The following is a 27,298-nucleotide window of genomic DNA, read 5'->3' on the forward strand; positions in this document are numbered from 1 at the left end:
AGGTAATCAGGCTGGCAGGAAGGTGAGCGGTTGGGGGCCAGCAATCCCGGATTGTGAGAGGGATGTCCAACTGCCGGTTTAGGCCTGATTGCTGGTTTAGGCCCTGTGGGATCGTGCTTAAACCAGCATTCGGACATCCCCCGAGGGGTCCCAGATTGGAGAGGGTGTAGGTTGGGCTGAGGGACACCCCCCCAGTGCACAAATTTCGTGCACCAGGCCTCTAGTAATAATAATAATAATAATAATAATAATAATAATATCTATTTACAATGTGTAAGATATTGTGCTAGCTGCTTTATACACATCTTCCATAATTTTTATGTTAGGTAAAATTCAGATTATAATTCCACTCTATAATTAAGATACTCTAAATTAATCTAAGGTCATATAGGTAAAAAGTCAACAAATAAAGATCACCCCCCAGATTTTCCTACTACATGGTTGTTTTACTTTCAACCTGAAAATTACTGTCAATCACATAAAGATTGAGGCACTTGGCATACTTTGTCTAATGTATCCTCCACTGCAATGGCTTCCAAAGGTCATGAATTTGGCCTTTGAAAATGGGCAGGTCAGTGGCCCCTGTATAATCTCATCAGTGGTAATACATACACAATCCATCATCTATAGTATCAGTTGCACATCACTAAAAATTTCCAATGTTCTTGATCTCTCCAGCTCCAGTGCTCTCTCCCTTTCTTTGGAAGCCCACTGGTGTTTATTTCAGATGACCTCCCTGTGTGACCTTTCTAAAACCTCACTCCAGCCTCGTCACTTCCCATTTCACATCAACCTTGACTCTGTTTCTCCTCTACTACTAAGACCCTGGTCTCTAGCTGATCTACCAAGCCCTCCCAATGCACTTTGCCAGCACATGCCTGGCTGTTGTTCCCTGTGGCCAGTACTGGGGATATGGTGAGTTACTAGAAATTCTGGAACATCCCACCACTTCGCTTCTGCACATTCTTTCCCTCTGCCTGAAATGCCAGTGACAATCTCTTATTCATCTTATGTTATGACTCATAGAATTTTTCCAAGATCCACAAAGACAAATATATTTTTAAAAGCACTGTATCTCTATACCCAGAGTATACCTCGGTATGCACCAGTATACCCTGGTACATAGAAGGTTTCAATAGATATCTGGTTTAATTCAAGATAAAAAAAAAATAACATTTTTCTGGGAAAACGCCCTGAAGTACAAGAAAAGTTGTTTCTGCCCCTCTGCTCCCCAGATGCCTTAAAGTTCTAATTGCAACATGATTACACAATGAGATTCAGCACTTCTTGGTTTTCTCTGGGACTAGACTGAGCCCTTGGGTGGCAGAGACTAAACCTTACTCATACGTGGGTCCCTAACACAGGGCATGGCTGAGAGTAAGCCTGCATAGACTTCCTGGACTGCAAAGTAGAATTCTAAAGCAAAATTCGAAAGCAGAATTCTATGAGCTGAGCAGGGAGACTGTTAGACTTTTTATTTAACAGTTGAAGACATGGAGACCCAAGGAGGGGGAAAGCATGTGTTGACTCAATTTTCATTTAAAATTGGGGACACAGCCCTAGCAGGTTTGGCTCAGTTGATAGAACATCGGCCTGCAGACTGAAGCGTCCCAGATTTGATTCCAGTCAAGGGCATATGCCTGGGTGTTGGGCTTGATCCCCATGTGCAGGAGGCAGCCAATCAATGATTCTCTCTCATCATTGATGTTTCTATCTCTTCCTTCCTCTCTAAAGTCAATAAAAATATATTTAAAAAAGTAAAATAAAATTGGGGACACAGCCAGGGTTGGAACCAGGTCTCCTAATCCGAGTTATAAAGCAATCCTGGTGGCCACTGAGCAGAGGAGGGCTGGGCCTTTCTTACCCCCGAGCCCCCCCCCCCCCCCCCATCAGTAGAAGCTGCCTTAGGTCTGCTCTTGAGACCAACATGAACACACGTGTCTTAATGGAAGAAGACTGTCTAGCAGTCACAGAGTCCTCAGCAGGCCTGTCAGCAGCAGGATGATATGTGCCAGGAGGTAGGACCACTGCTTGACCTTCTTCTCAAACTCTGGTCCTGCTGTGTCCTCTCTGGCCAACTTCCCAGGAACCCCGTATCACTAGAGTCCACAGTTGTGCAAAATAATACGTTATAAATAGACAGGAGTGGGCAAAATTATAAATAGCTCTTCCTTTTAGTCAAAAGTGGCCTAATACGGGCAAGACATTATACGGCCCCCTTCCCCTCCCCCTCCCCCACTAGAAAATAGGCATGTATGCAGGTAACAGCTCAGAGACAGCAGAGTCTTCCCAAACCCCCTTTCCCAGTGCCTGGCTGTTTTCATTTTCCTTTAGTTTGCCCCCAATCTGACTGCTTCTGATTTACCGGGATACGGTATGTTAAGGCCTGGAGCTTGAAGCCTCTGCCGAGTCTGGCCCTTTACCTGGTGTGTCCAAACCAGGGAACTGGAACCTCCGGAGAAAGTTGAGAATAATTAGGGGTGCGGGGGTGGGGTGGGGTGGGGAGCACGAGACAGCAGCTCTGCTTGACTCTCCATGTTGAATGCATTTGGGGTTGACTTGTGTGTCGGCGGTGTGAGGTGTGCTAGGAGGAGGACCCTGCAGCCCAGCTCTCAGGCTGGAAGCCAGGGGCCCCAGCCTTGAGGTGTGGGTTTGGGGGTGCTCTGTTTCCCTGGGCACACTGCTGTGGAAGGGGAAGAAGTCATGATTCAATTCGGTCGGAGTTTAAAGGTGCCTACCGCAGGTCTGCTGAAAGGACTCAAAGCCCTGGGCCTGGGGCGGGGTGGCAGGAGGAGGGTGACACCGACTCAAAGTGAGGAATCAACTTCTTTATAAATGGGTAGGAGGGTTTAAAAAGAAAGAAAAAAAAAAGATAACGAAACTGATTTCTGCAACCTCATGCAGCTCAGAGCACCATCTGAGAGCAGCAGCGGTGGCCTGAGGCTCGGAGGACGCCTGGCTTTCTGGGAAAAGCGCCAGGAAGGTGAATTAGGCATGAAGTACACTAGGCACCGCCGGGCCCCCCCCCCGAGGGACACCCGCGGGTAGCTGAGGCGCCGCCCGGATCCTCTCCGCGGCGAGTGCGCTCACTCCCCGGCCCTGGAGCCGCGGAAGGATATTGCACTTTGTTTACCGAGCCGGGACCGAGCCGGGGAGCGGGGGGCCGGCGCCCGCGCCGGGGCCCGGAGCTGCAAAGGCAGAGGCGGCCGCCCGCGCCGCCCGAGGGCGCTGGAGCCGCCCGACGACTGGCCGCCTCGAGGTGGATTGATGGGCGCGCGGCTCAATGAGGAGAGCCTGCAGCAGGGAGGGGCGGGGCCGGCTCCAGGATGAGCCAATGGCGAGTGCCGCGGAGGGGCGGGGGGGGGGAGGAGGGGGCGGAGACTCGGTAGAAATGTGTCGGTGACATTGAATGGGGAGACCGAGCGCGAGCGAGGCGCGCGCGCACACGGGCGCACCCCCGGCCGGCCCCGCTAGCTTAGAGATCCCGGCCACGTAAGTAACTATTAATACCGCCTCGCCGGGAGATGCGGGCGTGCTGAGCGCGGGGACTGGCCTCGGGCACCGTCGGCCATCCCCCTTCAATTTTAAACACTCGTCCCCTTTTACCTCCGAGGGGGAAAGGAACACATCAAAGAAGAGGAAGAAAAGCCGGCGATTTCCTCCAAAACCAACCGTTCCAGGCAAACCGGGTTTAGGCTGGGGGAAGCCGGAGTGGTTGCAAGTTCTTCCAAGGCAGGAGGATCCAGGGACCCAGCGGGAAGCAACGCCGCGCGGGCTGGCAGGGCTGGGGGCGCACCCCCTTTCCAGCGCCCCGGAGGACCCCCGGAAGCTCGGGCCGGCCCGGGGGAACCGGAGACCATTGATCTGCCCTGGACTCTGCCCGCGCTTCTCCCTCTTTTCGGAGGACCCTGCGAAGCAGCAGCGAGCGGCGGCAGCATGAGCCTGTGCTGACCGCCGGCCGGCCGGCCCAGCCCTGCGCTCCGTCGCGGTACCTGCGCCCGGCCCGCGCCGCCACTCCGCGCCCAGCTTCTGCAATCTTTTGTTGGCAGCGCTGACCGCTCTAAGTTAAATGCTCCCTTGCCTTTTTTTTTTTTTTTTTTGGTCTGTTTGTTTAATTCTTGGGAGAGCTCTTGCGATCTTGGAAAAGCCTCAGACGCCATCTACAGTTAAATCGTAGATCACTACCCTCTCCGGCAACCCCCCCCCTTCCACGCCCCCCACCCTTTCCACCAAAAAAGGGGGTGCAGCGCGGATTCCGTCTGCCGCGCGGCGCGAGCCGGTAGACCCGTGCCGATTTCCTTTCTCTCTTTTTTGTTGGGGTTTCCAACGCGCGGAGAGCCAGCGGCCGCCGCGCGCTCCCCGAAGATTGCACCAACTCGAGCAGGGCTCCTCCAACCCGCCGGCAAGTCGGAAGCCTGCGTGGGGGTTGCTCGTGGGGGACCCGGCGCTGCAGCTCCCACTTGAGCAACCCGTGCTCCTCGCCTAGATCCGCGCTGGGAACAGAGGGAGAGAGAAACTAAAAGTGCGGCGGTCCTGCACCTCGCCGGCTGCTTTGGGGTAACAAAAGGACCCGAGCCGCTGCCGACCGAGAGTACCCCCCCGGGAGCCGGGCTCTCGGAGCAGACCAGGTGCCCAGCTGCGCCCTTTTGGGGGGGGCTTCTAACTCTTTCCCCGCGTAGCCCCCTTCCCGCCCCCTCCCCAAAATCCGTGGCACGGAGGCGCCCGCAGCCGCACTCGCCAGCGACTCATCCCTCCGGCGGGTTTTTGTGTGCTGGTCGCGTGCGATCCCCACACTCATGAACATACACAGGTCCACCCCCATCACAATAGCGAGGTATGGGAGATCGCGGAACAAAACCCAGGATTTCGAGGAGCTGTCGTCTATAAGGTCCGCCGAGCCCAGCCAGAGTTTCAGCCCGAACCTCGGCTCCCCGAGCCCGCCGGAGACCCCGAACTTGTCGCATTGCGTTTCCTGCATCGGGAAATACTTATTGTTGGAGCCTCTGGAGGGGGACCGCGTTTTCCGCGCGGTGCATCTGCACAGCGGAGAGGAGCTGGTGTGCAAGGTAACGAGCCCTCGGCTGGGGTTGGCTTTTTTTTTTTTTTTTTGTCTTTTCCAAAAGATTCCCAGGCCTTTGGAGGGGGCCGGAGGGGGCGGGAGGTCGCCCTGCCTGGAGTCCGGGGGAGGGAGGGTCCCCGGGTCACACCCGTGGCCTTGTTACAGGGGCTTCTCTATTTATTTGCTCCCCGGCGGCTAGTTGGGGCGAAGTTTTCGGAGGCTGCAGACAATGGGGAGCGCTGCGGCGGGGGCGCCGTGGGAAAGCCCGGGGCGGCGCGGCGAGGAGGGCGGCGGGACCCCGCGAGGGCCACGGACACGCGTGGCCCCCAGGGGCTCGTGGAGCGCCTCCCCGCGCGCGCGCGCGCGCGCCCCACCGCCCCGGGGATTTCTCCGGGGGGTCTCGCCCCCTCCCCTCCCAGCCGGGGAGCAGGGAATCCCCCGCTCATTTCAAGGCACAGAGGACCGGGTTCCGCTCGCAGCCATTGTTCCGAGCGGCGCGCAGGTGCTCAGGCTTTGTTCCGGAGGTGCCCTTTGCCGGAGACGCACAAAGGTGTCCCCTCCGGCTGAGCCCGGGGGCCCCGCGCAGGGAGCTTTCTCCTGCCTGCAGCCTTAAAAGGAGGGCTGTGGGTGGAAATCAAAGCCGCCTGCACACCTCCGGGGGTCGGAAACAGTGACTCCTCTGGGTCCCTGGCTTGTGTCTGTTTCTTCTCATCCCCAGACTTACGTGCTTGAAGGCCCCTGGCGCTCCCCCTCTCCACAGCCCCTACCCCCCCCCCCCCCCCCACACACACACACACCTTTGCCTGTAAGGTTTGGAGCCTCAGGGATATTCTCCCTAATACTCTCCCTACCATTTCCTGTTTGTCTTTGACCCTGAGCAGTGACTGGTTTATGCATGTGTGTCTGTGTCTTTGTAGGCACGCACGGGGCACCAGACGAGGGGATGAGCAGGAGGATAGTTGCAAAAAAAATAAAAATAAAAAGGACATTAGAGCACACCTCTACCGAGGAATTGGACATAGATCAAGAGCTCATTGTCACTTCATTTTAGATTTGCTCACTGTTGTTTTCCCTCCCCCTCCCCCCCCCCAGGGTGGGAGTGGGAGTTGGGGGATAGGGGGATGGGGTGGAGAGGGGGGCCATCAGGAGTTGGGGACCGCTGCTGTCTTTGAATTGCCTGACACTTTTACCATTAACCACAGACTTGATTTCCTAGGGGACTGGAGCGTTTCATTGTAAAACATGGGTTTTGTGGCGCTCTCCAGTCAGTGTTGCAATTGCTCGGATCAGACCTGGGGGGGAGAAGAAGAGACTCTTTTAAATGCTGCTCTCTGCTTGCACCGAGCATTTGGTATTTTGCATCTTGTGAGTTATTGACACCCAGAGCAACTGCGCCTGGTTAACCAGAATCCAGTAGGCTATTCAGAGCCGGGCCGGGTTCTCAGAAGACCGACAGCGTTGCACAATAGGGTAGTCATCCTTTGAAATGAATGAATTCCACAGAGCTGCCACTCCGCTAGGAAATATGCACCATCAGCCAGCAGTGAGCGTTTTCGCTCCTTTTGCTCAACTTGGGCACAGCGTTTTCAAATTTTTTCCAAAGGCTGGGGGTGCTTTGAAGCGAGGGGACTCTGCCCCCCGGTTCTGCAGCAGCGACTTGCTGTTATTTCTTTGTTTAAAAAGCAGAGGTGCCTCGGGCCCCTGCTCTTTCTTTCTCTGTTCAGATTCTTCGAGACTTATTTCCCGTTGGGCTGACCTTACGGGTGTCATTTGCACACTTACTCTCTGGCCCCTCGCTGTCCTCAGTCTGCTGGTTCTGTGACGGCAAAGATTGAATCAGCCCCTCGCCAATTACTGTGTGGCTGCGAGCGGATGTAAGTGCAGTATCATTGTTCTGCTTGACAGAGGTCATCCCTTTAAGACACAGCAGCTTCTGTGTCCCTGCCTTCTTCCCAGAGGTGATGGGGTGGCTGCTTATGCAAGCACCCTGGAGTGCGGGGATGTGCTGGGGAGCTCTACGTGGTGTTTCTAGGCGGCTTCTGTGGACTCCCCTCAGATGTGTGCTGTGGGTGCTCAGCTTACTGCCAGGCTGAGCGAAACCTATGCATTGATGACGTCCCTTTGGATGTCTTAAAATCTGGAGTTCTTGTCTCCTAGCGCTGTGTGGACCCAAGAAAAAAGTATTTGCACAAACAGATCAAATGTAAAGATGCCACTTCTTGCAGAGGACTGTATAGAGAATTCTATGGGACATTTAGGGGGGGTTGGGCTGGGGGGAGGATCATTGAACCCAAATAGTCAAGCCTGCTTTTTGTCCCCATGCCTACTGTAAGCAAAGGGAGGAAGGGAGCTTTAAGGGCCTGTAGCGTATGGCTTTCATGGAAGCACTGGTAGTTTCTGTGCAGATTGACAAACTACTATCTTGGCAGAATGCTGCCCCCCCCCTTTTTTTTTGCAAATGCTATTAAAGATGGCCCAATCTTACTACTTTATCTGAACTGTCACTTTATATACCTCAGGGTCCAAATTAAACATTCAAAAGCAGCTGCCAACCAGGCTCGTGGCTCAATTTTGCACTTGAAGGTGATGGTTTAAATACCAATCCAAGCCCATAAAAGCCTGTTACAGCGGCTAATAAACGTTTGGTTCCTGCCCATTTGGGAAAACGTTAGCACTGGCTTCATTTCTCATTCTCTGTCCACCATCTTGGAACTTGGTCTCCTCTACAAAGGCTGTGGCTACCTATTGATGCTGCCATGAAGATGTTCCATCTTCTTCTAAATCTCCATCCAGTGTTTCAGCCTTGGGCGCGATCATAGACTAAAGGTGCTGAGCAAAAGAATCACTTTTTATTTTAAAAAAAAAAAAAGCGCTTGCAACGGGAATCTATTGTAAATAACCGTACCTGCACGAGCTCGGGCCACGGGGCCTGCAGCCGTCAGCACGCGGCGGTTATGTAAGAGCAGCGTCTGCAGGAGCCTCTGCAGAGCGCGCCGAGGTTTTCGAGGCGCCTGGGCCCCGGCCCCTGCCCCTGCCCCTCAGCCTGGCTGTTGCAGTTGACTCAAGCATTGCAGATGCTTAATTGAATGGACCTCCGGGGTCAGCGCGCGGAGGTCATCCTTTGACAGCTTCGGGGTGTGATTTGTGGTCCCCGGAGATGCTGGAGGATTCATTCTTAAAATCGAGGGCTTTCCTGAGATGGCTCATTACGCTTCATTCACAAAGTTACTGTGCTGCCTCGCCCAGGGTGTCGCACAGGCGCCTCCGAGGAGGTTCTTGCTCACCCTGTCTGATTCATAGGTTTTATTTTGTGAAGCCGAGAGCGACTTCGCTCCTGGATGCTGAGATGGCAGCCTGCATCCGGGGCTGGGTTTCAGGAGGCCTGTGTCTTCTCTTAAAGTCAACCCGGTATCCTGGGTGCGTTTGGGAATGAGCATTGCCGGCTAAGAGCTTTGACCAGGTTCTCCTGTGGGATCCAGACCCCCAAAAGGTCGACGGGGTCCTAAATCAACGTCTCCTGATTATGAAGAGGGGGGAGGCCCGTGACCCTAAGTGCTTAGTATCCACCTCATCCAGATTAGCGGTGGCCCAGCCAGGATCGGAGCCTCTGATTTGGTGATTTCTAGGCCAGCATTTTCCCCACTGCCCTGCCAAATGCTGCTGAAGGAGAGCAGGTTTTAACTCATGAACAAGAAACACGAGAGGTGAAATGAGGGTGCACTGATCACAGGAGGCATCTTGTTGTTAGAGCGATCCTGCTCTCCAGGGAAGCGCCCCACCCACGCCGGCCCCCCCTCCTGCAGGCACGGGATAGATTCTCGAACCCACGTTGCCCAGGCAGATGGTGAAACCACATTCCAAACCCAGGGCTCTGTGGTCCTGACTCAGGGGAGGGCTGCAGATGAATGAAAGCTTTTAATTTATTTATTTTCACCCTCAGAAACTCTCGGCAGGCTCCTGCCTCTCATGCCTGTTTCAAAAAGGTGTGGAGGGTGGATTTTCTCTTTAAGTAACCCCACAACGAGGCGGCATTTCACAGGCTCGTTTTGATTCATAGGAAATCATTGCATAACTGGTTCATTGAGCTAGAATCTGTGGAGGGAAGAGAGAAGGGAGCATGTCTGCCTTCCCAGGAGCTAGGACAGCGGACTATTCCCAGCCCTGCCACCAGGGGCTGGATGGGACTTGTTCTCTGAGGCTCCCTTTCCACAGCTGTGAAATGAAGGTGTGGGTGCCTGGGTATGCCATCTAGTCACTGCTAATGTGTCGTATAGTGCTATATGACACAGTTGTACTGCACAAAGTGTGTGGTCTATGATGGTTATACAGGTAGCTGAAGAGTGTCCATGTACATTTTTCTTTATTTTTTTCCCCCTGAAGGAACATAAGGTGTTATCTATGTAGCTTGGGATGGGTCATTCTCAAATGTTGCATTAATTCTTCTTAAACAGAGTCAATTGGGAGAGAAAAATAATAAACCTGACCTTTTGTGGTAAGTTCTTTGTCTTGCAAAACGCTTTTACCGTCACTTTTTCATATCAGCCTCCCAAATAGCATTTGCCCATAGTACACATGACGTCTTGGAGGCCCAGAGAGGTCCAGCGACTTCTTCAAGGCCACACAGCTGGCAGGACACTGGCCCAGGGGGGTCTGGGTTCAAGGTCAGCACACCATCTGTCATCTCAGGAGCCGGTCCCTGTGGGGGGTGCTCGCGTTCTGTGATAGGCCGTCCCTCTTGACTCTTGGTCTTGTTGTTCCTTCTGTCCTAGGTGTTTGATATCAGCTGCTACCAGGAGTCCCTGGCCCCGTGCTTTTGCCTGTCTGCCCACAGCAACATCAACCAAATCACCGAAATTATCCTGGGGGAGACCAAAGCCTATGTGTTCTTCGAGCGGAGCTATGGAGACATGCATTCCTTCGTCCGCACGTGCAAGAAGCTGAGGGAGGAGGAGGCGGCCAGACTGTTCTACCAGATCGCCTCCGCCGTGGCCCACTGCCACGACGGGGGGCTGGTGCTGCGTGACCTCAAGCTCCGGAAATTCATCTTTAAGGACGAAGAGAGGTGAGTCTCGTTTCCGTCCACACCCGTGTGCCGCCCCGGCTGCTCTGAGCAGCCTGCTGAGAGCTGGACGGAGGCTGTTCTGCTGCCTGCTGTCTGCGTGTGGGGAAGATAACTCGGGGGACAGACAAAGGGGTGACTATCATAAGGCTTGACGTGCCCGTGGGAAATGAGTCACCCCTCCTCCCAAGGTGTGATCAGATGCTCAAAGGACAGGGTGCAGGGTATTTTGTGACCCGCTAATTATTTTGGTTTTGGCGTTCTGAACTCTGAAGGTGGCTTGCCGGCCTGGGTGGCATTTTCAATGTGAACGAGGCAAGATTTTCAAAACCCTCTCTTTAGCACCTTCAGTGCCTGACATCCATCCTTTCATATTCATTCATTCATTCATTCCCTCATTCAATGGATATTTCCTAAATATATAGTATTAGTCACAGTTCTCAGTGCTATGAATAGCAAGATACATTTACTAGTCAACTGACCTACAAAGATGGTGAGACAGGCCCTAAACAAAGGGATGTAGTGGGTCAGATGGGACTGGGGGCTGGGATGGCAGCACCAACTAGGACTCAGAGTCAAGAAGGTTTTTATAAGAGAGATGAGTCTGGGGCCAAGACTTGAAAGAGGAATATGTTACAGGCAACGCGGGAAGGACCGGCCTTCCAGGTGAGGAGCCTGCGCGCCACACCCCCGGCCCGCGAAGGTCCCGGTTATTGTAGGAGACAGCTGGACAGGATGCTGGGCATCTGGGTTCCATTTCTGGTTCTTCCATCAACTCATTACATTCTATTTAGCAGACCCCACGGGGGCCTGCTTTCTCCTCCAGCTGACTTTGATTGAAAAACCTCTTTCAAGTTCCTTTTTCCTTTTTTAATAATGTGCTTTTTTTAGAGGGGTGGAGGCAGCTGATTTATCTTCAGTGCGGGCTATTCCAAGAATTGTCCTAGAGGGCCTGCGTGCGTGATGTCACGGAATCCTCAGGGCTGCCTGTTGGGAAAGTGGATAGGGGCGTGCAAGTCCACGGTCACAGAGCGGCTGCACACCGCCCGAATGCAGGTCTAGCACGCGCCATCCGCTCACTCAGCTCGCATTGCTGGAATGCCTTTTGTGTGTGTGCACAGGGCTTGCTATCTATCGCACCTCTCTGCCTTCCGGTCTGTTTGCCACCCGCCCCAGTGGCCTGTGATATGTTTAGGCTGTTGCTTATGGGCGGCTGATAGCATCCGAATGAGACAGGTCCAGTGACGTGGGCGTGGGTTTCCCCATCGTGTGCTTTGAGCTGATTGGGAAGTAAATGTCTGGGAAGCATTTGGGGATTAGCAAGGGTTGAGGGCCTGTGGATGCATCACCCAAATGAATAATTCCGTGAGCGTTTATAATCCAGAGGGGTGTACAAAGTGCAGCCATCCCTGGGTTCCCCAGACCCACAGAGGTTGGGTATCATCCCATATTTATACCCATTAAGGGGTATCAGAGGAATCTGTGGCAGTTACATCTGGGTCTTGATAGTGAATGGCTTTTAGTTTTATTAACAAACTGAAGAAGAGGGAGATACCCTAAGACCTAGAGTGTGGGGGATGCTTATCTTTTCTTCACCTCAGAGGCCTCTGCCCTTGGAGCCTGGAGGCCCAGGCCCTTATCCTGGCTTTGCCTTTAACATCCTGTGTGACCTGAGGTGGGTCCCCTCCCCCAGCCTCCAGTGCCTTATCTCTGTCCTGGCTCTGTTATATTGGCTCCAAGGTCTTTCTGAGCTGGAACATTCAGGTGTGTGCTTCTTTGAGTATTCTCATTTGGAAGGTAGATCTATATCTGAAAAGGCATCCTTTTTTAAAAACAAATCTTTATTGTTCCCTTTTTTCCTCTACTGACCCCTTCTAGCTGCCACACCGTGCCCCCCACCCCCCCAGCCCCCCGGCCTTCACCACCCTATTGTCAGTGTCCTTGGGATATGCATATATGCATACAAGTTCTTTGGTTGATCTCTTCCCACCCACCCACCCCTGTCTTCCCACTGATTCAGCAGTCTGTTCTATGCTTCTGTGTCTCTGGATCTGTTTTGTTCATCAGTTTATTCTGTTTATTAGATCCCACATATGAGTGAGATTTTGCCCTCCCGTGTTCCGCCTTTCTTGGAGATGTATCCATGAACCATAACTACAAATGTAAGAGTTAATATTTGGTGGCATCTATAAGGTCCTTCTCTAAGGTTATCCTGTAACTTACTTCTCCCTATAGACTGGAGAGGTGACAATCGCATGTCCGGTTTACTGAGGGGGGCCGCGCGGTGGGGTCTCAGAGTCACGGATGGGAAAGAACAGTCGTCTGGGCGGGTTCTCTGATGAGACAGCTCCCAAGAAAGCCACTTGCCCGACAGACAGAGTAGGGCAGCAGGTGGATGCCCTGTCTCCGGGATCCCCTTCTGAAGCACCGTCTTTGATCGCCTCTCTTCAGAGAGGAGTTTGAGGCATCAGCAAACACATGGGGTGGCATGTCCAGCCATGGCTCACCATCGTACATGCGTGTTTGTGAAGTGAGGCAGAGTAGGGTGGATGTCCCAGGTCACAGGACATAGAGCAGGAGTGGCGTCTGGGAGTTCCCGAGGGTCTGGGGAGCCAGCCCCAGAGGTGAGCTTGCTCCGGTGCCCACAGCCAGCTGGCAGCCAATAAGGGCTGAGCAGAGCTCACACTCTCCCTTGTAGGGCTTTTCCCAGGCCTGGCCTGCCCTCTGTGACAATGGGTAGAAGAGTTGCCAAGGAGCATGTCTTGGCAAAGCCCACATCCTTGATGTCCTAGGGCCTTGGGAAGACACACCAAGATGCAAGAAGCTTCCAACAGGAGGACTCTGATCACTGGTGTTCGCTTCAGAGTTGCGTTTGACTTTTGCAAAAGAGCATGGCCCTTTCTAGAAAGAACTAGAAAAAGTGTCCCATATGATTGGGAACCCAGAACCGTTCCCTGGAGCAAACATGTCAAAGCTAATCCTTTTGCATTGTAAGGAGCATTTGCCTTTGAAAAAGAAAACATTAGCAACTGGGAGGAAGCTGCCTGTCATCTGTCCCCCGAATGTCTAAGAGCACGTGGTCCCTGCAGCCCTGCTTTCCTGAGGGACCACGGGAGAGGAGAACCTCCTCGGTGGTGATGGCCACACAGGAGTTAAGTGACCTTGTTCAAGGTCACACAACCTGCTTGGCAATGGCGCTAGCCTGGAAATCCTGTCACTTCACCCCCGAGCCCCGGGGCCGGCTGCGGTCCCAGGGGACTGGCTGTTCTGAACATCACAAGTGTCTCTGTCTGGTAGGTCTGAGAAGGTCGTACTCAATGTTCTCATCAGTAGCTGCTAAGACTTTTTTTTAACCAACTGTCAAGTTTTTGTCAGAGGGGAATCATGCCTAGTAGCCTTTTCCTTCTTATTGTTGTTTTGGTTTTGAACAAACCCCTTGATTGCAGAGTTCGAGACCCTGGTTGGTCACGTATCAATCATACTTGTCCCTCGTGATTCGCAGCAGACGAGTCTCCGTGGCCCGCGCAGTGGCCTGCAGGGAACAGGAGTCCTGCAGGGGCCCTGGGACCTCGTGGGGGCCTCGCTGCTGACAGATCTCACCTTCTATCCTGGTAACGAGGACCTAATTCAGAGGCGTTTCAGTGGGACTGAGCGTCCTCTCCTGATAGACAGTGTGGGGGAACTGGGTTGAATCTGATAGGCTCCTGGAAGGGAAATGATGGCATTGGCCTGCTTTCTGAACCTTTATGCACTGGTCCTCAGGGGGAAAGCATAGAAGAGACTTGGAAGGGCTGCTTCATTATTAATCTTCAAATGTTTGCACATCAGTCTTCTCAGAGAGAGGCGTCTCCTTCCTTGATGCCCTTGAAAGTGATACGGGGCAAAGCATGACCCAGTGAACTTGGCGCCACCTGGCCCAGAGGAGACCTGTGTGTGGGCGGCTCCCACACGTAGACTTTCCATCCTGGACCACCTGGAACTCTGAGTCCGTGGTCAGCCATCGAGTGGCCCTGCCAGCACCGGAAGTCATTCCCCACGGTCACTTTGCGGACGTTGTTCGCAGATGACACTCAGCCTTGCCTTAGACCTGAAGCCCGTGTGCCCGTGCCGTCTGCCTCTGGGTTGAATTCGCCGCATCCCAGACTCTCCTGCGTCTGTTTTATTTCGATTGGGGCTCGAGATGCAAATCCTGGCTCTACCACTTAGGAGCCACCTGATCTTGGATACGCGATGTAATGCTTCTGAGCTGCAGCTTCCTCCACGCTGAAATCACGGTGGCATCCCTGAGAGGTGGTTGCGAAAGTTCAAGGAGAGGATACTGTGATGCACAGGGTGGGGCGGGCACTCACTGATGGACAGCTGGTCCTAGAGTCATTGATGAAACTGGGCCACGACGGTGAGCAGTTCCCAGGGTTCTGTGGGTTCCTGGGGGAATGTGGCCCGTCTCTCCGGCAGCCATTTCCGGGAAGAGTGGGGGCTCTCGTGATGTCAGGGTTCAGATTGAAGCCACATCCTCTTCTCTCTGTTGAGTTATCATCACTGAATCAGTGCTGGGAGGGTGACTGATAGAGGTCAAGGGCATGTGCTGTGGGACCTTCAGCTCTGAAAGGCCAGAAGGTTGACAAGATGTTCGCAAAGGAAGGTGGACACCGGGCTCACCAGGGGGTGAAGGGTGCCACCCTCCGGGCCTGGACCGGCCCTGTTTCCTGCCCTGCTCCTCCTCTGGCCCTGATGTTTCTGCAGGCACAGCCCCCCTTCTTTTGTTTTCGTTTTGAGGAAGTTAAACCCCAACCCTGGTTGAATTCGTCCTGGGCACACCCTTTGCATCCACCGTTCCTATAGTCAAATCTGCATGGGCGGGGCCCCCCTGAGTGTGGGTGGGGCCTGGAATCTGATAGAGGGCGGTGCCCAAATCCCCAAAGGGGGTGCCATGTCCTGTGTCCTCCAGCCCCCCTGGCCTGCGGTGGCATGAGAGTGGTCTGCGTGCTCAGCTGTTCTTTGGGGCCCCGTGTTGCAGTCTGAGCCTCTCAGGGGAGGCCTGCGGGTGGGGGAGGCCGGTTACTCCCGTGTGGAGGCAGAGCCACTGTCTGGATAGGGATCTCTGCTCTTGCACTTAACCTTGCCAAGTCACCTCGCCGCCTCTGCTCAGAGCGCCTCCTCCGTGGGGAGAACAGGACTTTCCCCCTGGGAGTCAGTGAATGAGTGCCTGGAACCCGTGCTTGGCTCCGAATTCACACCTGCAGGCCGGAGCCTCCCCATTGTGGGGGTCAGTCTCTCTGGGTGACCCAGGGCCAGCCCGCTGACTCGGGGTGGGAAGAGTCCTCTAAGCTGGGGCAGCCTTGGGTGCAGGCAGGGCTGCCGAAAGGAGGTCCCTGTTTTGCCAGCTTGGCTCCTCTCCCTTGGGACGAGGCTCCCTGCCACCCCTCACTCCCCGCCCCCCTCACTCCCCGCCCCCAGTCAAGGCCCGGTGTTGACATCTCATTGCACAGAAATGCCCCTGTGAATGGGGAAACATGCCTCTGTACATGTTTCTTCTTTGGTTAGAAGATCGTTATCAATTGGCGTCACACGTTTCATTTCCTCTGCTCTGTGGAAGCTGATCTGTGCCCGTGTCTGCAGGAGGGAGCTGGGACCCCATGTAGGAACTTGGGGCCACCTGTTCCACCCCCCCCCTGCGCCTCATGCTGGGGATAGGGGTGTTTCTCCCTCCCTCCCCAACCTGGGCCAGGGCTCTTTCCCTGTTGTTAGCATCTCTCCTGGTCCTTTAGATCTCCAGGCTGCTCCTGCCTCTGTTGAAGCTGTAAGACCCAACAGAGCGTAGCGGGCAGGGGATGGACATGCGATGTAATGCTTCTGAACTGCAGCTTCTGTAATGCTTCTGAGCTGCAGCTTTCATTGATGAAACTGTAGTGGCCCAGTTTCATCAATGACTCTAGGACCAGCTGTCCATCAGTGAGTGCCCGCCCCACCCTGTGCATCGCAGTATCCTCTACTTCCTTTCATTGACGGCCAGTGCCATGAGCTCCTGGAATTCCCTCCTTTCTGTTGACCACTGCCGACCCTTGGGGAAGGCTCAGGTACCCATCCTTCTGCCCAGGATGGTGAGGAATCCCCGCCCCCAGTCCCCCTCCCTGTCACAGGGCATCTCTCTGTTCTACGTGCCCATGTCTGCATCTCGGGAGCTGTCGCCTGGTCCCCACTCCTGGAACGTGGTGGGCACTGAGTCAGGGAAGACCTCCTTCATGGAGTACGAACAGCTCGGATTGGGTTCTAGTGACAGAATGAGGGGGGCAAGGAGGAGTGCTGACCGTGGGTGTCATTGCCCGGATGCGAGACTGAAGGACGAAGGTGGATGGATCTGCCGTGGACACACCTCTCAAAGAGAACCACTTTCCCAGGTCCACATCGCTGAGAAATCCACCCAGCGTTTCCATCTGCACTGAACGATTTATGCAGAAGCGGCACTTCCTTAAGACCCTGCCATAGGTGTCAGTTTTTGGGTGTCATTTCCCTTAGGAAGGACCTAAGCACAGTGCGTGGGAAGCTGCCTCTGGGGGTCGCTGCTTAGGAACAGGCTCAACAGGAGGGAAGGGAGTTTGAACAAAGGCCAGGAGTTCCCAACATGCTGTGTGTAGGGAGGGATGTGTTTTGGGGGGACTCTGTGGGGAGACAGAGGAGGCTGAAGGGACTGCCTGTGTCCTGGCCCCACCCTGCCCATGGGGCATGGAAGGAAAGTTCTGGACCCTAAGCACCTGGGCAGGTGCGCCTGGCTGTCTGGGAGATAGGGCTGGCTGGGCCCTCGTCCCAGCATTAGCGGTAGGTGGTGTGCAGACACCTGTCTGAGAGGCCATCGGGGAATGATTGATTTGGGGTCAGGGTCCTGCAGGAGCGGGGCTAAGTGCAGGGCAGCGGGAGGCCATTGGCACGTTGATGAGGAGCCCTGAGCTGCTTTGTCTGTCCGGGGATTCCCTGCCTGTTCCTATGGAGACGGCAGGCTGAGCTATACCTTCCTGAAGAGAAGGCGTTGGAGGTGGTGGCTTCCCCCGCTCTCCCAGGGGCCAAGAAGACGCCGGTGACTGTTCCTGCAGGCAGTTAACGCAGGCCCGTGCATGAGGCCCGTGCATGAGGCCCGTGCATGAGGCTGAGGCCCGTGCATGAGGCCTGTGCATGAGGCTGAGGCCTGTGCATGAGGCCCGTGCATGAGGCTGAGGCTTGTGCATGAGGCCCGTGCATGAGGCTGAGGCCCGTGCGTGAGGCCCGTGCATGAGGCCCGTGCATGAGGCCTGTGCATGAGGCTGAGGCCTGTGCATGAGGCCCGTGCATGAGGCCTGTGCATGAGGCCCGTGCATGAGGCTGAGGCCGTGCATGAGGCTGAGGCCCGTGCACGAGGCCAGGCAGCGGTTCAGTGGGAACACCCGGGGGCATGAGTTGGATTGAGATTCTCATCCCAACTGTGCGACTTCCTAGCAGGTACTTCATCTTTCTAAGCTGTGATTTCTCCTTCATCCAGCCCAGCTCCCTGATGTGCGTGTGAGGTGCCCAGAGGGGACAGCTCCCTGCACAGCTCACCAGCCCCTCTCCTGGGCCCCTCCCTGGGGACTCTTCTCTCCCTTCCTGGTGTCCCGGCTGCTCTGTGCTCATTGGTGAGCAGCTTGGCCTTGGAGCTGGCCTGTTCACTGCTTCTGCTGGACCTGGTGCACTGGTGGCTCTCAGAGGTGACTGCTGGAAAAATGTATGCGCATAGGGACCAGAATGAAAGGAGTGAAGGTTTACTGGGAAGAGTTTAGCGGCCCGTAGAGACCCAGTGGTGGCTGCCAGGTTGGCTTGGTGCTGGGACGGTCCTTCCCTAGCTCCCCCCTCCCCCTTCCCCCTCAGCTACAGCCCCAGGTGGCTGCTGCTGGCAACAGGACTGATGGCCAAGGGTAGCATTGCAGTAGCAGGCAGAGCAAGGCCAGACCTGGCTGCAGCTGATTGTTCTCGCTCGACCCTTGGCCGGCTTGGACCCACCCCCTGGAATGGCCTTCAATGACTTCTCCGGATTCCACTGACCTCAGGCCACCGGACTTCCCATCCTGGCCAGGCCCACTTGGCCTGGCTGAACTCCCAGCCCAGCCCCGCCCTGGCCCAGCCTGTCCTCCTCGCTTCCTGCCCAGAGCCCAGGGCGCTGTGTAAAGGTTTAAAAGCCAGGCCTGATCTGCTTGTGTAGGCCAGTTTTGAGGTTTTGGAAGGAGCACTGAATTTGGAGGCCCGACACTTGGGTTTGAACCCGAGCTCTGCCACTCATTTGCTAGGGGACCTTGGACGGGTCGCATCGGTGTTCTGTACCTCAGTTTTGTCATCTAGTAAATGGGCAGGCCCAGCTTCCCATGTGCGCCTCCTGAGCTATAGTGACTCCAGCATGTATGTGATGTTCTGTATGGGCCTGGGCCTTGTTGGTCTCTATGGACCCAGGGTTTTCCTTAGAAGTGTCCCCATTTTTGACTGAGGAAACCTGGGATGCTGGCACCACGATGCCCTTTGGAGAGGGCTCCCACCTCAGGATCCTCCCGACATGGATTCGGAGCTCAATTTTTTTCAGTTACCCTATCCTGCACCCGGCACATTCCATTCTCTGGGCCTCAGTTTCCTTACTTTTTAGGAAATTTGCACGTATAATATTTGCCTTTCAGTTTTGTTAAGAGAAATAGAGACCTAGACTGAAGAAATTCCAGTATTTATTTACTTATTCATTTATTTTAAATATTTTTAATTGATTTCAGAGAAGAGGGGAGAGGGAGAGAGACAGAAACATCAATGATGAGAGATTTATTGATCGGCTGCCTCCTGCACGGCCCACACTGGGGATCGAGCCCGCAACCCGGGCATGTGCCCTGACCGGGAATCAAACTCATGATCTCCTGGTTCATAGGTCCATGTCCAGCCATGGAGCCACTAGCCGGGCAAGAAATTCCAGCATTTAGACGTTCAATTTGTGGTTGCTCTTGTTACTATAATTATTATCATCGTAAGGGTGCCATTTAGGAAGTGTCGCTACCCCTATAGCTTAAAACTTAAACTGAAAATCAGGAATTGTAAAGCTGGAAGAGCGCTTTTCACTCCCTGCAGCCATGTGTTTTCACTTATAAATGTGAAGGCCGGCGCTGTCCCGCATGGCAGGGAGCAGCGCTGTGTCCTGCTGGCTCTGGCGTCCTCACCTGGCTCGGGAGCCAGTGACACCAGGCCTGGCACCAGCTGGGCCGGCCAAGTACACGGGCTGCCCCGTGCGAGCCACATTCATTCAGAGGTCGAAAGCAGAGCAGGCTGTGCCGTGCCTGGGCCCGGGCCAGGCTGCAAGGTGCACGCGGGGATGCCGCGTCTCTGCCAGATCTGTCCTGCCCTGGCCTCGTGGCGCTCTCCTCCAACGAGCCGCAGGAAACGGCCACTGCCATCGACAGCGTTTCGGTCACCGGCATCGCCACCGCTCCTCCTTGTCACTTCTGGGAATCTGTCTCCTTCATCTGCCACCACCTCCAGGAAGCCCATCCTGAAGACCTCCCTCAGGGCGGAGTGAAGTGAGCAGGCGTGAGCTGGGCACTTGGGTCGGGGGAGGACGTGCCAGGTTGGGGGGAAAAACAAGTGCAAAGAGCTCAGCACGGAATCTGGGCGTAGAATTCACACCCATGTCCATCTGCCTGCGGCTTGTCCATCTGTCTTCCCCTCCAGGCTCCGGGGTGGAAGTGAGACCCTGCTTAACAGTAAGCGCAACCCGAGTGGCCAGCTTGTGCCCCAGGTTGCGAGACTCTCAGTAGATACTGTACGAGTCCCTACGGGAGCATCGCTCCCTGGATCCTCACAGAACTGAGGAAATGGGTGTCACGTGTCACGCCGGCACCCCCAGTTCCTAGTGTAAATGCCCAAGGGATGGACATTTGAATTATTAGGGCCACCAGTGGTCACGGAAATCAATTTCTCCGCCTGGAAATTTATAGTCCGCGGGCTCTTCGGGAGCCATCAAACGTGGAAAGCAGATCCATTCATTTCTTCCCGCTGGGACCCACGCAGGTGCTCCGCCAGGCCCCCCCCCCCCACCCCCTTACAGAGGCCAGGGCCGTGGCCCCCATTCCCAGAGGGGGAGTCAAGCCCCAGAGACCTTCCTTGCGTAACGAGTCCGTGGGGACTGGACCGGAACTCCAGCCCCGCTCGGTGCCTGACATGCACACCCTGGAAGGACCTTGTCTAAAGACGTAACCCAGGCCGCCGCCGCCTCGACCCTGGCCCGGGAGTGATGTAAACAAGCTCAGGATGTTCCCAGAAGCAGGCAAGGTCAGACGCCCGCGATGCTGCTTCCTCCGCGTCCTTTTCCTGGCCCCTCCTTCCCTTCTCCCTCCCCGGCCTGGGGTGCGGGTGCGCCTCCATCCAGGGAGCAGGCTCCCGCCCCCGAGGCCGGCGGCCCGGGTCCTGGGCGCACCTGTGCTGCCCGCGTAGCTTAGCTGGAGCCTCGCTGGCTGAGCTCACAGCCCAGGGAGGCGAGCGCTCAGCCCCCAGCCCGCCTTCTAGCCGGACGAGCTTGCCCACCCTCTGAGCTCAGGCTCAGGGCCCACGGGGAGGAAAGACCATTTGTGCTTCGGAAGCTGATGGGAGGAACTTTGAAAACAGATGCAGGCACCTCGCACACGGTCCACGCCAGAGCTTGGTCTTGGGTGTCTGGTAATTTTCTTCTCTCTATTTTTTAAAAATATATTTTACTGATTTTTTTACAGAGAGGAAGGCAGAGGAATAGAGTTAGAAACATCGATGAGAGAGAAACATCGATCAGCTGCCTCCTGCACACCCGCTACTGGGGATGTGCCCGCAACCAAGGTACATGCCCTTGACCGGAATCGAACCTGGGACCCTTCAGTCCGCAGGCCGATGCTCTATCCACTGAGCCAAACCAATTAGGGCAAGGTGTCTGATAATTTTCGAGTTGAACTGGCAGGCTGTGTGGCTGCCCTGCGCCAGCTCACCCCACACCGGATGTGACAAGCAGGTAGGGACACAACAGATGGGTGAGGTCGGGGACAGCTGGACCACAGCGCATGGGGTGTCTTTATTTCACTCTCAAATTCCCTGGGTATTTGCATAGCCGCTGAGTCCCATCTCCAGGTGGGGAGAGGAGCGGGGGGAGCTGAAGGGAGGGGTTCATTGACAGGAGAGAGCCCTTAAGCATGTTCTGGGGCCCCTTCTGGAGAAGGATCCCAGAAGAGGGTTTAGGGTGCAGGTGTGGTCCCTGCTGCCTGGAGGTGGGAGGCGTGGGGCGGGGAGCGTGGGGGGAAGGAGAGAGTCTGAACCTAAGGGTGTGACCCGGACAGGGATAAGAGTGACAGGGCTTTAGATGTGGCTTAGCAGAAAGAGCTCGAGGCGCTGCAGTCTGTCCCTGGAAGGGCTGGGTCGCACCTCCCTGCACCCTCCTGCCTTCCGTGGCTCCTTCCCTTGACCTCACCTAAGCCTGGCCAGGTAGGCCGCTGGGGCTTGTTTCTTTAAAGCTGAGCCCACAGAAGCGCCGAGGGCATAACTGAGAGATTGCCTTTCACCCGTGAACGGCGTGTCTCCCGTGGGCCGGGACCAGAGCAGGTGCTGAGGGCATAGCAGTAACACAGGTGATGGTCTCTGTGTGCAAGTGACCTCAGCCACCTGCCATGGCTCCTGCAGCGGGAATGAGGCAATCACCCCGAGATGACACGGGAATAAGACATGGAGGGAACATGCCTAAGTATGGAAAGATGATGCGGTGTGTTCAGGTGGTGAGGGGTAGGGAGCAGCGGGGTGGGGGCCGCACTGTATGGGATGGTCAGGCCAGGCCTCTTGCATGAAGTTCACTTGTGCAGAGGCCTGAGAGAGCGGGAGTGAGCTGCACTGGCGTCTGGGGAAGAGCGTTTGGGGTGAGGGCCTGAGGGGGACCCTGTTCAAAGGCCCCAGGAAGGCCCCAGGTCAGTCTGCGTGGTTGAGGAGCAGTGGAGAGGCTGGGATGGAGAGGGGGACGGTGGCTGAAGACGAGGCTGAGGTGCCGGCGGGTCACCGCGGCCTCGGCGAAGGTGTTGGCCTTACCTGGTGCGTGTCCGCAGGGGAGCCCCGCCCCAGGCTTGACCCCTGATTCCGATTTAGTGCTCACTCCGCTGTGTCCCTCGCCTGCTGGGTAGGTAGGCTTATTATCGCTATTACTGTTCTTGCCACTGCGATGATTATTCCCACAGCCCCTCTGCTGCCGAGACAGTGAACTTGGAGGTGAGGAGTCTGGCTCCCTCCTGAACGCGGCAGGAGCGTGTAAGGGTGAGAGCGGGCGGAGGAAGCTATGGAGAGAGCCCACTTGTGCCTGCGGTTTGCGCTTCCCTCCCCTCCTCCCGCTGCGTTTCACTGACATTCTCCAATCTTCGCCTGTACTGAGGCTGCTGTGGGTCAGCGCCACCTGCCCCCCAGCGGAGAGAAAGCAAAGCAAGAGGGGGTCTGTGCTTAGCCAGCACCATTCCAGATTAGCCCCCTAGACCCTTCCTGCTTTTCCAGGCCGTTCGCTGTCGGGAGAGGAGGGGATGGTGTGGACCACAGGGTACGATGGCGCACGGGGAGCACAGGTAACAGATCCGCTGCTCTGTGTCCTAGACCCCCGGCATGGCCATCCAGGCAGACGTTCAGGCTGTCTTGTCTAGATAGATGCACAACAATGAGAAGGTGCTTCATGCTAATGACCCTCACACTTAAAAATGGTAAAAGTGGGAAGTTTTATGCAAATTTTACCACAATAAACAACTAAAATAAAAAACAAAAAAACAAAGCAAGATTACCTTCTTCAGCAGTCCTCTGCGAGGCTGAGGAGCGTAGAGGTGGAGCGACTACTCCACAGCCACACAGCCGGTGGAGGAGTCTGGCCTCAGTCCCCTCTCCTAGCTCCAGCCCACACCATTGCTTGCTCATGGACGGAAATGAGTCCAGGGCAGTAGTCACTCCTGGGTCTTTGGAACTGCTACCGCCCAACTATGAGATCTTAGCCCGGCCGGCGTGGCTCAGTGGGTGAGTGTCGAACTATGACCTGTGAGGTCACGGTTCGATTCCCGGTCAGGGCACAGGCTGAGTTGTGGGCTCCATCCCCAGTGTGGGCTGAGCAGATCAATGATTCTCTCTCATCATTGATGTTTCTCTCTCTCCCTCTCCCTTCCTCTCTGAAATCAATAAAAATATATTTAAAAGCAAAAAACAAATATGAGGTCTTAGATTCAGCCGAGATTTTCTCAGACCTTGCCATGGAGCTCTCCCTGGGTGCGTTTGAGCCTCGCCTCCTTTCTGGGGCTCTCTGAGTAGCGGTGGTCATCGCCCTAAAAGGCTAAGGTGCGCAGTAGGAGGAAGGCGAGAAGTAGCAGTGGTGGACCGGAGTCTGGGGTCTGACTGAGGACCTTGTGGTGTTTCCAAGCACTTTTCTCTTCTCTGCACGTGTGAGCCTCATGACACTTGTCAACAGGGACATGAAGGAACCACTTGATGTGACTGATACGGACCTTGTAGAACCTAGTTGGTGCTATTTATGGGGTTCCAACCCTAAATCTAGTCCCTCCTCCCTGTCCTATGTCACCTTCGTGGCAAGCCTTGATCAGGGTGATGGAATAGAGTTCACTGAGTTTATGGGGCCTGAGAACCACTGGAACTCTGTGGGGGTGGCAGTGTTCTGGGCCCGGAGAGTAGGAGGAGGATTATGGTTTTAAGCACTGACAGGTAGTAATTCTCCATTTTCCCCTTAAAGAATCGCAAGATGGGGAGACAGGGATTCTCAGGAGGCCTCTTGGCTAAACAGAGAACACTGGGCTGTGAGCTTATGGTGCTGGGTCAGGGACGGCCCTCAGTCTTGAACAAGTCACTTCACATCCTGGTCCTCAGTCCCTTCACTGGAAATTATGTATAGCTAATGACGAGAATTCAACCCAAAGTGTTTACTGAGCACTTACTTTATTTTATACCCAGTGATGATATCAAGACCCACGGTACTGGTATAAAGGCCTAGATTCCAGGGACTCAGAGTTTCATGAAATTTCTCCACCTCTGTTCTTACCCAGTGCACCCAGCAGAGTCCTACATTCGCGTCAGCCAGCACTGTAGTCCTCACACAGCAGGGCGACGATTGGGGACAGCGTGACAAGTTTGAGAAGGATCTTGGGCTCATGCTGTTATTCACGCACACACACCCATGCACGTAAGCACACACACACATGCACACACGTGCAACATGGTTGACTTAGGGAGACATGAGGTCAGGCCTTCCGTTTCCCAGATAAAAGGCTCTGAGCACGTTACTCAAACTCTCCATGCTCTTACCTGTAAAGTAGGATCGTACAATCTTCCATGTCTAACCAAAGCACTGGGTGAGGCCAAAGGGCACTGGAGTAACGTGAGAGGTCCTTGCACACGGTGTGTGCCAGGTTTACCAGGCGTGGTGGACAGAGCTTCTGTCAGCTTGGGAATCCCAGTCATTACTCAGGTGTGACTTGGAGCAGGTGACTTAATGTCTTGTTCCCTCAGCACTAAGACGAGGCAGTGCTGTTATTTGTGACCTGTTTACTTGCCAAAGGGTCGAGTCCCCCAATAGGTTGTAAGCTTCATGCAAAGTCCTTGTCAGTCTTGTTCACTCTTGTGTCCCCAGCTCTGGAAGAGGGTCGGGCACCGGGAAGGTGCTCAGTAAGTAATGTTGAAGGCTGGTGAGTGGATGAAGGATGAGCACCTAGCAGGAGCTGTCCTATGATGATGTGTCGGATCCTCATGTGTCCCTCCTTTCCTTGCAGGACCCGGGTCAAGCTGGAAAGCCTGGAAGATGCCTACATTCTGCGGGGAGACGATGACTCGCTCTCCGACAAGCACGGCTGCCCGGCGTACGTGAGCCCGGAGATCTTGAACACCAGCGGCAGCTACTCGGGCAAGGCCGCCGACGTGTGGAGCCTGGGCGTGATGCTGTACACCATGTTGGTAGGGCGGTACCCTTTCCATGACATTGAGCCCAGCTCCCTCTTCAGCAAGATCCGGCGCGGCCAGTTCAACATTCCAGAGACACTGTCGCCCAAGGCCAAGTGCCTCATCCGGAGCATCCTGCGGCGGGAGCCTTCCGAGCGGCTGACCTCGCAGGAAATTCTGGACCATCCTTGGTTTTCCACAGATTTCAGCGTCTCCAGTTCAGGATATGGTGCTAAGGAGGTGTCTGACCAGCTGGTGCCGGATGTCAACATGGAAGAGAACTTGGACCCTTTCTTTAACTGAGCTCACGCCCCGCAGAGACTGGGCTGGTACCGGAGCGGCAGAGGGCAGCGAAGGGCCTTCCTCCAGGGACCACACGTCACCTGGCTCCGTAGCAGGAATGACACTGACGCTCACAGGTTTCTTGGTTCAAAGAAGGAAAACCGTCAAGGAGCTGACTGAACATGTAGCATGGGGACGAGAGGTGTGGGGTGGGGTCGGGCTCAGGGGCCGGGTCAGGGGTGGGGGAAGCCCCCTGCAGTTCCTCCTCCCTGATGGAGCCCCGAGACCACCCCCCTCCGTTGGCTCCGTCTACCCCACTTTTCATTTTGTTCAAAACTAGTTGCAGATCCCGACAGAATCGAAACTCTCTGCCTCAAACCCACATCTCGGCATCGCACTGTTAGCATCTAACTTCTTGTCATGATTCAGGGAAGGTACAATCGGCCAAGGGGTTTCTTTTTCTTTTTCTTTTTTTTCTTTTGAAACAAGCCAACCACCTATCTGATAATCAAACGGTCACTTAAAGAAAATTCGGTGCACACAGACTGACATGAAACCTGGGTGCTAAACTAAAAGAAAAGGCAAGTCCAGTTTGTGTCTCTTAATCGCTCTCTCAACTCATTCCTTCGAAGTTAAGCATTTAATATCCCGGTCAGGAAGTGACCTGTTCATTCTCGGCTCCCTGAAAACGGGAGGGGGCCTGGCCTTGAATAAGCTATTCTGTTTTGTGTCCATGGGTTTGTGGCAGGAAGCTCTTAGAAGTCAAACTTCCAGAGCATCACTGCCCTCATAGTTTCAAGAAAGAAAAAAGAAAGGAGAAAGGCCTTCTCCTCCTTGGTCTTTTTTCTCTTGAATGACCAGGGTTGCCTGGGAGGCATCCCGCTGGACGGAGATGGGAGTGAGAGAGCGGGGAGCTTGGAGTCGGAAGCTTCTACAACCCGTGGCTCTCCAGGCAACATTGTTGTCTTTGTTTGATTGGAGGCAGAGGAACAAAGCAGGTTGTCCCCCATGTATGAAATACCGGGCAGCTCTCTCGTGTTCTTCGGGAAGAATGACCCTCTGGCTTGGAAGGCCCTCTGGTCTGGACAGAAACCCTCGGTAGAGATAAGCGGGAAAGACAATAAGCTGAAAGCGAGGATGATATAAATAAAAACAGCTTCTACCCCCACACGCACCTTTGTATCTTCGAGAACTCTTCTATTTATTAAGGAAAATGTCACATTGTGATGTATTAAGCCAGTACTTCAATTACGGGTTGACTTGGGATGACATGTTACATGCTGTCGTTAACATTTATATATATATATATATATTATTTTTTTCTTGTTTGAGTATTTCTGTCCCTGAAATAACCTTTCCTTTGGCTTTTCTAGCTAGCTTTATTTGATTTTGAGTGGCCAATGTTTTTTATTAACGGCTTTTCTATCGCTGTATGATACAGAACTCTTTCGGCATAAATACTTGTGTTCCCAGTACCTCAGTTGTTTGGATTTTACTGCCTGTATCCGTTTTGTGAACTGGTCCTGTTTTTGGGTAGGTGACACGTGGACTCTAGTATGTAAATGTTACTTGAATCTGTGCTCCATTATCGTATGTGGCATGTATGTGCGGACCGTGGATGCTTCACGCCTGCCCAACAGGAGCCCGGCCGGCCCCTTCCCGAGAGGGCGGCTCCCCCCGTTCGTGTGCGGAGACCAGGCGGCCATGGACGTGCCCTGGCTTCTATTTTGATGACAGAAGATGGAGAGGAGAGAGGTGTTTCACACTCTGAGGATGGTGCTGTGTCAAGGAGGAGGACCTGCTTCCTTCCCTCCCCCCGTATTTTTTAAGGACCCGGGAGGAAGAGAGATTGGTGACATGCATGGTGGGAATCTGTGGCCTCTGGTGCTTTGTCCTGTATTTGGTTTAATGTTTTTGTCCTAATCTCTTCAATCAATAAAATTGTGCGTATT

At 54.5% G+C, this 27,298-nt stretch overlaps 1 protein-coding gene across 1 annotated transcript; it reads left to right on the plus strand.

Moving 5' to 3' along the window:
- The first annotated feature begins 3,418 nt into the window (after positions 1–3,418).
- TRIB2 (tribbles pseudokinase 2) lies at positions 3,419–27,298 on the plus strand. Its single transcript, XM_079791850.1, has 3 exons — positions 3,419–5,066; positions 9,829–10,121; positions 24,899–27,298. The coding sequence occupies exons 1-3, from the start codon at positions 4,797–4,799 to the stop codon at positions 25,365–25,367; spliced, it is 1,032 nt and encodes a 343-aa protein (XP_079647976.1). The 5' UTR covers positions 3,419–4,796; the 3' UTR covers positions 25,368–27,298.

This window comes from Cnephaeus nilssonii (assembly GCF_951640355.1).
Source record: "Cnephaeus nilssonii genome assembly, chromosome: 15".
Taxonomy (NCBI): Eukaryota; Metazoa; Chordata; class Mammalia; order Chiroptera; family Vespertilionidae; genus Cnephaeus; species Cnephaeus nilssonii.

Coding starts and splice junctions, on each gene's coding strand:
- TRIB2 (XM_079791850.1), top strand. CDS start 4,797: ATGAACATACACAGGTCCACCCCCATCACAATAGCGAGGTATGGGAGA. Junction 5,067..9,828: donor GAGAGGAGCTGGTGTGCAAG/GTAACGAGCCCT, acceptor CTTCTGTCCTAG/GTGTTTGATATCAGCTGCTA. Junction 10,122..24,898: donor ATCTTTAAGGACGAAGAGAG/GTGAGTCTCGTT, acceptor CTTTCCTTGCAG/GACCCGGGTCAAGCTGGAAA.